Here is a 13,794-nt window from a genome sequence, read left to right as displayed (position 1 = left end):
CCGAGGGAGCAGCTCCCTCCGGCACCGGGATCTCACCGCGCCAGCCCTGTGCTGGACATTTTCTTATGCACCAAAGCTCGTCAGCTCCTGCTGCACAGAGCAGCCTTGTCACAAACACTCTGTCCCTCGGTTTTCCCTTCTCCTCCCAACCACTGCCCCTTTCCTCCCACTGCCGCTCCTCCAGCCACCTTGCAGCTCAAGGAATGCTGAGCCAGGAGCTGGCCCTTGCTCTACATTGAGGAAGGAGGTGGCACAGACCAAGCCTCTCCTTGTGCCACTGGCAGCCACCTGGATCCTGCCGCAGGGAGGGGACAAGCCGTGGCCCCGTGCTGCCTGGGCACTGCCTCTCCCCACGCCAAACAAACGGGTTTGGTGGGTTTGGGCCGGATTCATGCCGAGCTGGTGCCTGCAGCACAGACCTACCACCAAAGAGACACTGCTGTGCACCCCCAATCCTTTAGGGACTGTCCCTGAGCACTGCAGGGCTCACCCTGCTGTTCCCACTCACCCACCTTTGGTTGGGGGTACTCAGTTTGGGGAGGAAGGGAGGGACAGAGGTGGTGCTGGCTGTCCATAGCCTGGTGATCATCTCTGCTCCAAATCAAGGAATAGACCCCCAAAACTTTGCTCCATGCACCAGCAGGACAAACTGACTGACTCGGCAGTGCCTGCACCAGCCATGAGAGAGCTGGAGCCGAGCTCAGTGTACCAGGCGGGGAAAGCCACCACAGCCTCACAGCGTCCCTGCTGCACTCCTCAGCCTGGCTGCAGGGAAGGAAAACCTTCAAAGGACACCGCAAGGAAGGTGTTTATCACAGACCAGGGCCTTTGCTCGGGAGGAGCAGATGTGGCCCTGGAAGGGATGGGAATGGAGTCACCAGCCCAGACCGCTCAGGCGAGGCAGGGACACGTTTGTTGACTCCTGCTGTGGTGCCAGCATGGTGTGGGGACACCCTGGAGAAAGAGGAAATATATCCCTAAGGAAAATAAGGTTGCGTCCAGCTGTAGTAAGGCCTGGCTGCTGGTCCTAGTCTTGTTTAGAGCTCAGGCTTTAGGGGGCCAAAATTCAACACTGGTGCAAGAAGTCCTGAAAACAGTGAGGATTTTGCAGCCTCAGCTAAGCAAGTGTCTCGGGGCTCACTGGCCACCTCCTGCACTAGCCAGCCATCAGACAGCTGCCCATAGTCTGCTGGGCTCCCCCTGTGGCTTACAAAGGGTGTTTGTGTTCACCTGGAGCAGGGCTGGGCTGGTGGAGGAAAGCCCTGGGAGCTGTGTGACACCCAATGCTGCAGCAGTGACCCTGTGAGGGCACAGCGAGATGAGCACCACTGCTCCACGGCTGCGTGCCAGCTGTCAGAGGTGCAGCTGTGGACTTGGGGGGAAATCACCTGGGGACAGAGCCTGGCTTTTGGTCAGCCCTTGGCAAGAGGCTGCTCCTCCCCAGAAAGCTCTGCTAGGCTGGTGGTCTAGGGTAGCTGGTGATGTGCAGCACACCGTGGGCATCTCATCAAGTGCCAGCAGTGTGACCCAGAGCTGTGGGACACATGCCATACCAGCAGAGAGACTGCTGTGCTGGGGACAGCCCTATGCCATCCCTGACATCCCAGGGCAAGGTGTCCAGAGGAGTGACATGCCTTACAAGCCCCTGGGACACAATCTGGAAATAATGCTTGCCCACATATCCTTGAGGTCCGAGGTCCCTCCTTGTAGCACTCCTGAGGAATGTCCCCAACACCCAGAAGCCTCCCCAGCCAGCTGCCTCAAGGGATGCCCCCAAGAAGCATGTGCCTTCACAGTTAAGTAGGTTAAGAAAGTCCTTTCTCCAAGGTCTGGATTAGCCACTGCTGCTCTGGGCAGAACAGACTCAGCAGGGACACTGCCAGTCAAGCGAGGACGGCACGTGGGGATCTCAGAGGAAGGGGATCAGTCCAACATGGTGCCATGAAGCAAGCCCATGTTCCCCATACAGGGTAAGCAAACCAGGAGTTTTCCTTGCTCTTCAAAGGAGGCTGGGGAGCAGCAAGCCCTGCCTGTGGGCTGAGCACTGCTCCTGGGCAATGGAGCAGGATATACAGCCAGGGACAAGGCAAGGCAAATCCTATTAGTGGGCAAGACAGAGGCTCTTCTATATGAGTTCAAGCACTTTGCCATGTCACACACTGAGGTTTGGGGTCTGACTCCTGCTTTACTTTCAAGGGCACTGCACTCGCCAGCAAGTCACAGCAAGCCTGGGGTGGAATACCCCAGCACCCCTGTGGTGGGATACCCCACTCAACCCCACACACCAGACCAAACTGGGAGGTTTGCAGAGCAGTGCTCGCTTGTGGAAGTGGACAGGCTCTGAAGATGGACAGAGTCCAGTTCAAACAGCCACAGCAACACAGCGCCAGGGCCTGGGACCTGCACTCAGTTGGACTGGGCATGGGATGCCTTCAGGAATGGAGAGGGGCACAGACAGCAGGACGGTGCAGCACTCAGGATCCCTTTGCTCCCAATGTGTGCTGGCTCCCACAGATGTGTCCCTCCAGGATGTCCGGCACAATAGCTTCACTTCAGCACCAGAGTTTGTGTTGATCTTGCCGTCGCTTTGGGCAGCCGGTGGCTTCCTGCGGGCACGTACGCTGTGAGCAACATCCGACTGGGAAGGGATGTACTCGGGAGCTTCACGTTTTCCGTGCTGGGGCCCGCAGGATGAGTAACAAAGGAAAATGGAAGGAACGAGTGTGTGTGTCCAGTGTCACTGCTCAGGGCTGGCCGGTGTGTCCTATGTCCCACCGTGCGCCCACTGACAGCAGCAACCCCGGCTCTCCGGACAGTGCCTGCTCTACCCATGACCCACCCAAGTCTTTAGGTGTATTTTGCTCTCCCTGCAGTTCCAGGCCTGACACTAGTTGTAGCACAGCCCAAGGCCTCTGGGCACCCAGGACAAAGAAGGTGTTGGCTTTTGCCCCAGCTGCTTTTTAGGCCTCTGAAGATTTAGCAGGCACCTGTTTATCAAAGCATGGGATGACAATTCCCTGCTCTCCCGCCTCTCTGGATTTCAAACCACTCAGCTCTATGCCACAGGAGAACACTTGCCACTCCCAGACCTTGAAAAGACCTGGAGCTGGTGCTTTGGTCCTTTAAACAAGACTTTTTTAACAAGCATGTCAGACGATACTGCTCTCCTACTAGGCAACTCTTCATTAAAACTTTATACTTTAGCAAGCCTTTCAGTGAAGACACACTCCAAGCATCACACCCGTCAAACAGCAGCAGGCAGGACCAATTTAGTAACTCAAAAGGTTTTCCAGAAGGCAGGGAGTATCCAGTCCTGAACAAGCTCCCAACTGAAGGACGTGGTGTGCAACCAGATCCCTCTGCAGCGCCAGAAGGCCCAGAGTTGAGCCCAGCCTGGCTGCAGGGGATGTGTGGGGCTCACTGCAGCACTAGCTGGAGCTCTGCAGGACTTCTGCAGGGCACAGGGGACAACTGAGCACAGGAGATGTGGACAAACTTCCAGCTTGGGAGTACTTGGGCTGCCCCAGTGCAGGCACACTGTGCCAGCAGCTTGGCCAGCTGGGCTCCAAGGAGGCCACACACCTCATGTGGGCTGGTTACTCACATTTTTTGCACAGCCTTACCAAGCTTGTGTGAACCCGGAAAACACATTTGTTTCCAAAAAAAAAAGAGTTTTCATAGGTCAAGAGAAGAGGAAACTGAAGAGTGGTCAAAACTTTGATTGTGCACGTTCCCTTCCCCACAGCAGTAATCTGCTTTTCCTCTCATAACATGCTCCTTCTCTGCTCCATGGTCCTTCTCTGCTCCGTGTTCCTCTCCTTTAACCACTCACTGCCTTCCTGGGTTGCTCCACTGTCCTTCTTCCCTTCGTGCTCCATTCCTGGGTGGGAGCACTGGTTTGGCAGAGGGACTGACATGAGACAGCATACTCTGTATTTAAGAGCTCTGATAGAGATCATGGAGATTCACCACAGGCAGAAAACCTCAGTCCATAAAATGCTTCTGAAGTGTGACAGCCTGGTGAAAATCGCAATTCCTGGCTTTTTCTGTATGGGTCTCATTTGTCACCCTGGGCTTGGCTTGCTTATTTTTTTGACACCATCACTTCTGATTCACCAAAGTCTACCCAGTTCAGCCGATGCTGACACCAGGGACACTTTCATTCCTATGGGACTATTTCTGCTTTATTTCTCATCACTGAACCTTACAGAAGAAATTAAAGGAGCCAAGAAGAACCCCAAAGAGGACACCTGCTTCTGAAGGAAAACCACAGGGCATGAAAAATTGCAAGCAATTCCTAAGAGGGCGCAGAGAGAAAGAGGATTTAGATTTAGTGAGAATATCTTGATTTGCCTAAATGTGTGAGTCCCTTATTAAATTACTGTCCTGTTGAATAATAGTGTTCAGCGAAGGGATCAAAACTGTGTCATTCTAGATTGTAAATGAGACTTGGGAATTCAGTGGTGAGGGATAAGTCACAAGCCTGAAATGTCCCAATGGGAGAATGGCAAAGTTCAGGGGGTACAAAGAGACCCAGTCAGGCTGCAGGGATGAGAGGTTGGGCTTGTTGGGGTGGAGGCTGCAGCCTAGTCCTTAAGAGCCAAAAGCTTCTATGGGAGCAACTGTGTCACCACCAAAACACTCTTCCTCCTGCTGAGACACAGCCCCCCTGGGGCCCTGGGCAAGCAGAAGTGCCCGTGCCCATCCCACCGCTGGGACGCGGTGCCACGCAGGCAGGTTTCACATCCTCACCAAGGCTGCCTGGCTCTGGGGCTGGGGCTGGCTACAGAAAACCAGCAGTTTCCCAAAACTGCACATCTGCAATGGAAACTGAAGCCCCACATGTCACTGGACTGAAGACAGCTGTGTCCCCACTGTCCCTGGGTCTGAAGAGAGCTGTGTCCCTCTTGCCCTTGCTATCTCTACCATCCCTGCCACTGGCCACACCACCAGCTAAAAGCCACCCCAGGGAGATGTGCCAGCACAAAAGCCTTTCCTTTCCTTGGGGGTGGTTTTCCAGTCCCCTTTCTTAAAGCAGGACCAACCCAGCCTGAGTTGTTCGTCAAATTCCTCTGCTCCTTCCTGCACTGCCAGCAGCAGCCAGGCTGGGACAATGAGGGATTCAACCTCTTGAGCAAAAGCCAGTAACAGTCCAACCACCAAATCCTCCCAAGCATCACGGCGACGAACTCTGACCTGAACTCATACTTCTACCACTTATTTACTTGCTCTTTTATTTTCAACTTGCATGTTTCATAGATGTAACACACCACCTCTCTTCACAAAACTCTTCCTCCCACCCAGACCATGTGTGCTGCTTTCAGCCCTCCCAACTGCCTGCCCCGAGGGAGGAGACACCCATGTCCACCCTGCACAACATCGCTGTGGCTGCTGCAGATTATTCACAATTTCTTGCCCAGGGGATGCAAGACCTGTCAAAGGTGCAGCTTTCCAAGCACAGAAAGCTGTGACCGTGCTGCAAAGCCTTGGCATCCTCCCTGTGTTCAGAACTAACAGTGCTCTCCTCATCACCTGGGAAGAAGACTTGGGGAACTAAGTCCCCCCCTTAGAAGTGGATTTAGTGACCTCTTTCTGGAGGAGCTGGGAGACAGCTCCAGGAACAAGGACCATCAGCTCTGAGCTGGACAGGGCCCGGCTGAGCAGGAACCCAGAGGCTAAACGGGAAGGACTGGAAGCTGGTGCTGAGCTGATATGAAATCCATCCCACAGGTGGGACACCTGATCAGAAAGGACTGGTTAATGTTTAATAAGTCACAAAAACATCCTGTGGCAGAGGCATGGGGCTCTTCCCGCCCGCCGGGGCACTCACCGTCCTCGTGGCCGTGCAGGTTCTGCGGGCTGCGCATGCTCTCGTCCTGGCTGGGGCTCAGGCTGGAGTTCAGGTGCTGGTCAGCTGAGATCCATGTGGAGTCGTTCATATCAAAGTCCTCGCTGCTCACCGATGTCTCATCCTGGAGGCAAGCAGGAAAGGGTTAACTTATGGAGCTATTTCCTTTCCTCCTTTCTCTGGCTTTAACATCTCCTCACCACACTCCTTCCTAAAAACAATTGCGTGGGCAGCTCCTGTCCCCCGCCCTAAGAAGCCTTGCTGGCCCCTTGGGCTTCCCAAGGCCACGGCGAGCAGCCCTTCCCTGTGCAGGGAGAGGTGGCTGCCCCAGTGGGGACCAGGGCTCTGCTTCCTGCCTGAAGACTTGCCTGAGCAATGGCACTGTCTCTAATTGAGGACAATTAGAAAGAGCTCACATCCTGTAGGAGCGGATGGCTGAGCCCTGGAGTTTACCCTTTAATCTCCATCCACCCCAGCGTGCTCCTGGCGAGGCAGCGACATGGGAGAGCTGAGGACAGGCGAGAAACGGCTCCATGTAACAACTTGGACTTTTCTGAAATCAAATCATCTGCTACACGAGGAATCACCAGAGGACTGGCAGCAGCAGGAGCAGCTTCTGGGGCATATCTGAACACAGGTATGAATCCCCAAAGATCTGCACTGCCTGATGCTACAGAGGATCCTCCAGACCTCTCCAGAGGAATATTGCCTCTGTACCCTGATCAAAAATGACAGCACACACCTTGGGAAGGGGCTGGGGGAGTCAGGTCCGCAGTGACGCAAGGACACCCCAGCTCAAGCCAGGGACCCCAGCCAGCCGCCTGCTCCCCGACGATGGCATAGATGACATTCCTCTCTCCCACTTCTGCAGCTGAAAGGACATTTTCTCTCTCCCTCTCTCCCTTCTCACTAACCTTTACAGTACTTCAAGACACAGCCCTTGGATCGCTTCCAGCGCCGGAAAGGTCAGCCACAGGATTTCAAAACCATCATCATAAAGGCAGCACTGAGATCCTGAATGAGAGGAGGGGCTGCGGGACCTCCCCAGGCTGAACTCTCCCAGCGCAAAGCTTGGGAGGAAGCAGATACGTGTTCCCGTATGGACACGGTCCTGCTGGTGATCCCTTTATCTGCCTTCCTCTCTCTGCTCCCCTCCCAAAGCCAGGGGCACCAACAGCCCTGGGGTGCAGGGGAACACCGAAAATGTTTCCAGAACCGCTTTCAACTCTGCTTTCCTTTGATTGAAACATTTCAAAGGCTTGTAAACCTCTCTGCTCTTATTTTTTTTCCCTCCCCCTGGTCCTGAGATAAAATACAATCCCCGCTCCCTTTCCGTGTAAGCAGTAATTGGCAGCACCCCTCCAACCTACGCCTGTGGCTCATAAAAACGGCCCTGTCTGGCTGCCGCTGGCTGATAGTTTTTATTGTGAACAAACAAATGTCTTTAAAGACAGGTTTGTGTTTTTCCTCCCAGCTCTTCGTCCCTGCAGACACATCTGCTGGCTCAGGCCTTGCGCCACCCCCAGCCCGCTCCCTCCATGTGCCTCCCAGGGAGTTTCCTGGAATTTACGGCTTGTGAAACCCTGCACGCACCAAGGGACGGACTGATGGACAGGGCTCAGCAGCCCCGTGTGTGCCCCCCACGGGGATACCCTGACCCCAGACCTGCCAGGTGCAGCCCCCCTGTGCCCAGGTGGAGCTGAGCAGGAGGGCAGAAGGTAGAACAGGCACAGCATCCCTGGCTCAGCACAGCTCGACTGCCACACCAGCCACAAAGCAACCCTGCCTCTCCAGAAACTCCATCTTGTACGTACAGGAACAGAACTGCAAAGGTCTCCCTGTTGCAAACTATAAATAGTCTCTTTATTGTAAGCATTTGCAGGGAGGCAGCCACCCTAATATCTGGCCTTCTTCACAAGGCTTACTCAAGATTACTGTCAGGCTTAAGAGACAAATGCAAATGCCAAGGTCCTTGCTGCCCACAGTCGCTGCTCACCTGTCCGGTGAGGAGGAGGAGCCCTGGGAGCAACCCATGATGTTTTCAGGTTATTCAGGCTCAGCTGCAGAGGACATCCAGCCTCAGCACCCAAACCACAGCCTGGGAGGCATCGCGTTCTCCATGCACTCACGCATGGGGGAGAAGCAGTGACACGAAGGATGCCTCACATGCACATGCGATGTAAAGTGCTTTATAAATGTGTACAATTCTCTCGAGGAGCAATAACATTTGCCTATTATTAGAAATACTCTGGCTATCAAACCAGAAACTGATAAGCTATAAATGACTCAAGTTAAACAAGGCTGTCACACATTCACCAGTCCAGGACTCAGCAACCAGCAGAAAGTCACCCCCTGCTTTCCAGCCAGAACTTTCTGCTTTCCAGCACTAACACCCTTGGCCAAAATGCCAACAGGATGAAATTCCTGGCATCTCACAGCTCCCACTGCACAGCCCACCCCAAAGGAATGCAAAGCCAAACATACAGGTGGCAGCAGGAGAACCCTTCCTGGCAGTGGGAACAGGGGAGAGAGCATCCACTGCCTGCTGGGTCTGGGCGACCACCCGACTCTGCCCACAGCACAGTGCCCCAGGAACTCCTTACACCTTTGTGCCTCTTTACTAAAGAAAGAAAAAAGCCCCAGCCTCAAGTGTGGCTCTGGCCATCCCCATCACTCCAGCTCTGGCATCCTGCACTAGCCCTTGGCTGCATTCCTCACTGCCTGTTGGGACACCAGAGGCCACCAGCAAACTCCTGCCTCAGGACACCCCTCGGAGACCAAAGGCTGAGCATTGTGACCTCCAAGTGCTGCCCGTGAACTGCTGGCACTGCCTCCTCATACCAGGGACAATCCCAGGGACAGGAGGCCCCAGCAGCAGCGTCCAGAGCACCAGCTGCCCAGCCACAGCCCTCGGGCAGAAGGACAGGAGCACAGCACAAATCCAGCCTCAAAGCACAGGACACCAGAGCAGGATCAAAATTTCTGGCCGGGTGGGTGCTCTGAATCTCCCTGGAGGCCAGTAACCTGGCTGAAGGCTGAGCCTTGCAGTGGGCTCCCCGTCCAGCCAAACAAAAAAGCATTTCTCAACAGCAGCAACAGCCACGACTCGGAGCAATACGGTAAATCTAATCTACCCTTCCACCCTCTTTTGGCTTGCAAGTCAGGCAGCTCATTCTTTTTCCTCTCTGTGTTCTCAGGAGAATTCTCTCTGCTAATTTCTTCTTTCCTGTAAACAAACTTCAAATGAAACTTTCATTAGAAAACAGAATGCAATCCATTACCAGTGCCTGTCTCAGGACCTGCTGCCTTTTCCCTAGTTCCACACCACTCATGGCACAGATGGAAGTGCCACTGGCACCCCAAGCAGCCAACCCAGAGCCAAACCCTGAACCTCAGCACTGCTGCTGCCGCCCTCCTCCTTCCTGCCTTTCCCAGCTCTCTGGAGAGATCTCCTCACCCCGCAGTAAAGTCCCATCGCTTTGTTTCCACTGTTCAAGGGACTGAGCGATCAAGGGTCAGGCAGCAGAGCTCCTCTCTGCAAGGGGAAGTCGGATCCTGCTGCTGCACTCACAGGGCACACCCAAACATCGGAGCAGGGCTCCCGGCACTGCTCAGGGTTTGGAAAACAAAATCCTTGCTTCTCTCCTTATCTACAACATTCACAGCTGCTCTACAGACATTTACAGCCAATATTTTCTACACAGCAGAGGCAGACACTCACATGTGCAGGGCTCACACTCCACATTTCTGTCCCACTTTCCATTCACGATCTTCAAGCACTGTGCCTGCAAGCATCCGCTGAGCTTCCCAACTTCGCTCCGAGTTAGAAAACTACTCCTCCTATTACAGAGCTGAAAACCCCGGGTACTGACAGCCACCCTGGCTGGTCCAAGAACACAGCAAGCCTCTGGCAGATCGAGGAACCCAATCAAGCCCTCCGGACTGCAAGGCTGTAATTGCTAGACAACAACATCTCTTCACCAAAGCTCTTCTTCCTGGAGAACAACCTCCCACACCACGGGCTGGAGCAGGGCGGGGGGGGGGGGGGGGAGCTACTCTTATAACCTCGTAAATATATGCAAGACTATCGGTAACCTGCTTATTTTACAGCCAGGCTCAGTTTCTCGGGGACTGCCTTGCAATCTCTCTCCAGTCATTTACATGCTGTACCTCACGTTTAATATTCCAAGCTCCGAGTCTCAGGACGGTTTATTTTCTCTCTTTAAGTCCTTTTATTTTAAAACATGTCCTTTCACGCCACAGCCTACTATCCCGATGGGATTTCCTTCCGCGGAGCAGGAACCGAGGCTGTGTGCCGTGCAACCTCCCCAGCACACAGCCACGCTCAGCTTCCCACCAGAACCAGTCGTGTTTTTAGAATCAACAAAAGGCAACGCGTGACTGCCAGCCCCCAGAGCTGCTCCACTGCCACGCCGGTGCCGTGCATGACCTGCCCGGCACAGGCAGCCCCCAGACCTGCCAAACCTGGCCAGGGCACAGCACCTTGCACTGTGACCCACGACAGCGGCGCGCAGGGACGAGCTCTCAGGAAGGCAGCCTCATCTCAGCCACTGTTTAAACCCAGCCCTCTGAGCATGCCAAGAAGGTATTGAACCAGATTTGACCCTAACTTAACCAGTTCAGCACAGAGAAAGGCTTACTAATGGAAGATAAAACACTCCGGGTCAAAGATTGGTACTGCAGCCACAAATACTGTGGTGGTCATCGCTTCAAAGACCCGAGAAGCCTCACAGCACACGGGTGTACGCGGGCTGTGGCGGTGGTGAGCTGTGACTGCGCTGCCTACTCGTGTGTACAATTCCCACACCAAAGAGAACATCCCCGGCGCTCTTTGTCACGTCACTTACGTCCTTATTTACCGCGATTTCTGCTGATTTCTACGGGACCCGACAAAACCCGAGAAATTTGTTAGTTCCCGAAAATGGGAAAAACAGTTAATTTAAACGGCAAACGGCAAATGGAAGAGGAAGGGAAGCTCATCCCCTTCTCCCCCTCCCCCTTCTCTAAGAGCTCTTCTTCTGGGAACCCCCGAGCATTCCCACAGCCCCGAGGCGCGGGGAGCTGCCAGGGCGGGGGGCGGCCCCGCAGCCCCTTCCCGGAGCCGCTGCCCCATTCCTGCTGTTCAGCGGGGAGGTGCTGAACGCGGGGCAGGGGGGACCGGGCTGCACGACTCCCACCACCACCCTGGAGCCCCGCACCTGCCTCCCCCGCACCTGAACTTGCTCGCAGGCGTTTGCTTTTCCACGCGAGGTGGGGACGGTGCCTGATACCGCGCGGTGTGAAAGGGCACTTTGCTCTTCCCCCAGCACCGGGAAGCGAGTGTCGGGGGGGGCCGGAGCCGGTTTTGGAGGCGGTGGCCAAGAGGAGCAGCGCTGCGGGCTGAGCGGCCGGGGGTTCCCGTGTTCCCACCCTCCCCGATGGCCACGGGACCCCGGTGGGACGCGGTTCCCACGCGTGTGTCCCCGCAGCAGCGAGGTGCGAGGCGCCGGGCGAGAGTCCCCGTCCCCGTCCTACCCCCGCCCGCAGGTAAATAGATACACCCGCGATGGAGCCCTGCCCGCGCGTGTGCGGGGCTCAGCGTGCGGCGAGGATTGACACGTAAGTAGGGCTTTACCTCCAGGGAGGCAGCTATTTCCAGCACAATCCCCGCCCGGGGCCGGGGCTGGTGGTGATGGCGGCGCGGGGCCGGTGCCCGGGGATGGCTGGGGCCGGTGCCCGGGGATGGCCAGGGACAGAGCACTCCCGCCGCCGCCTCCTCCCACTTTCTTCGGCGCTTTTGTGCTCTTCCGGGCGCGGGGGAGCCGCGCCGGGCACGGGGAAGGACGCGCCGCCCTCCCCCCACCGCCGCCGGGCAGCCGGGCGGGCGACCCGCAACTTCCCGGGGCCGCGGGGCGGCCGCTCCCCCCGGAGTTGGGGCCGGGCCCCGCGGCCGCCGCCCCCCCCCGCCCCGCCCCGCCCCTCCCGCCGGTGGCCCCCCCCCCTCCTCCCCAGCCCCGCAGCGCCGCGGCCGCGTGGAGCCCCCGCGCATCCCCCCCCGCCCGCCGCCCCAGGGCCGGTACCGGAGCCCTCCGCGGGCGGGCGCCTACCTGGAGCGGAGCCCGGGGCCTGCCGGCCTGCGCCAGCCCGGCGGCGCGGCGGGGAGCGCGGGGCGGAGGGACGGAGGGACGGAGGGAGGGGGCCCGGGCTGGCGGCGCTCCGGAGAGGCTGACAGCCAGCTGCTGCCCGGGGAGAGGGGCCGGCGCTGCGGAGCGCGTCACTCCCGGCTCCCGGGGGGGGGGCGGGGAGGCGGAGGGGGGCGAGCGGGGCCCGGCCGCGGGCGGAGGGGGCGGGGGCGGCGGGGGAAGGGGAGCGGGGCCGCGGGGGGCGGGCGCACCGGGCCGGGCGCGGCGGGGGGCGCGGAGCTGCGCCTGGAAGAGCACATTGTGGAGGGCCGGGAGGGCCCTTCCCCGGGAGGAGACAATGTCCAGGGCCGGGCGCCTGCTGGAGAGCGCGAGAATGCGCGGCCGGGGCAGGGTACGGATCGGCCGGGAGGGCCGCTACCCGCCCGGGCATCCTCCGCTCCGCACGGCCCGGGGGGCTGCAGCCGATCCGGGGACCCTCCGCTCAGCACAGCACCGGGGGCTGCCGCCCGTCACGGCCCGGCCCGGGGACCCTCTGTCCGCCCGGCTCGGTACGGCCCCGGGAGCTCTGTCCCTGGGTCCGCCCGTGCGCGGGTGCAAGTGCGGGGCCCGTGCAGCGAGCCCCGGGCGCGGTGGGTCCCGCAGCCCCTTCCCCGCGCGGTGGGTGCAGCGGAGCCGAATCCTTTTGTTCCCGATGATTCTCCCTCGCTCCGCGGGAGCAGAAGGACCCCGCGCTGCCGACAGCACCATCACCCACCACCGCAGCCTCGGAACGCTGGAGCAGGGCTGCTAGAAAACCAGCAGCTTGCCCAGCACAGCTCTGGGCAGGGCACCGGCTGCCAGATCCCCGGGAGGATGGGGATGCTGCGCCCCAACTCTGGCAGGGCAGCGCTGGGGGTCCCGGCATCCCCCAGGCTGGTACCCACTCCCAGGCTGGGCTCCGAGGGCAGTGGGTCAATGACCTCTGTCCTAGTTTGGGATCACCGTGATGGGATAGTGATCCCCATCGCAGTGATGGGCGCCAACATTGCAGCATCCCCCTCCCCAGCCCACCTCATGTTTCACTGTTTAATGGTACAAAGGAAATGGTTTATGAAATAAACCAAGTGTAGCGGTTCGGTGTGGAGCCTGCAGTAGGCTGGTGTCAGAAACGGTGCCAGAGCCAGGATGGGAACTGCCAGGTTTGGGTTTATGGCTTGTTAGTGTGGATGTCCAATTATGATGTTATCTGTTCCAGCGTTAACCAGCTCACTGCCAGGGAAGCGTGCAAGGGAAGAGGGTGGCTCAGGAAGATCTGAGACCAGAGGTGAAAATGGGCATCACTCAGTACTACATTTCCATCTCCTCCAGGCCGATCATGGAGCCAGGGGTGGAAAGGCGAGAGCGGAGCCCTGGGGGCCTTCTGCAGGAAGCGGATGGCTGGGAGGGCAGCAGGCTGTGAGACCCCAGCCACAGGGCCTTCTCTGTGCTCCCTTCCAGCTCCATGACTGCTGCTCCTCCCTGAAGCTAAAATAAAATCCTGACCATTTAAGGTGAACAGGAGCCTTGCCGAGAACCTCAGCAGAGCGGGCTTTAACCCCTTCCCATTGCTGGGCTTTGTTTACTCCTTGCACTTCCTTTGGCTTCAAGCTAGACCGGCTTAAAGCCATTTGGGAAAGCACATCCCCTGGGACCGAAGTGCCTGCCCCTCCGTTTGGTGAGCTTGCAGAGGACACAAACCCATCAGGATGTGAGTCTGAAGCACAGTCACTATTCTGTGCTGCCTCACCATGTGGACACTCTTATTTTATACTAAGTGCCTTTGTG

At 57.6% G+C, this 13,794-nt stretch overlaps 1 protein-coding gene across 1 annotated transcript in view; it reads right to left on the bottom strand.

Annotated features, from left to right (window-relative positions):
• The window catches only part of NOL4L (nucleolar protein 4 like), a gene marked incomplete at both ends in the record, with an annotated part of 58,979 nt that overhangs the window by 10,355 nt on the left and 34,830 nt on the right, over positions 1-13,794 (bottom strand). Inside the window, one exon of the mRNA XM_082293049.1 lies at positions 5,831-5,972. Coding sequence (XP_082149175.1) covers positions 5,831-5,972 — 142 coding nt within the window. The remainder of the gene's footprint in view (positions 1-5,830; positions 5,973-13,794) is intronic.

The sequence above is a fragment of the Coloeus monedula genome (genome assembly GCF_965178545.1).
Source record: "Coloeus monedula genome assembly, chromosome: 17".
In the NCBI taxonomy this organism is placed as follows: Eukaryota; Metazoa; Chordata; class Aves; order Passeriformes; family Corvidae; genus Coloeus; species Coloeus monedula.
This window is presented reverse-complemented; position numbering and strand designations above follow the sequence as displayed.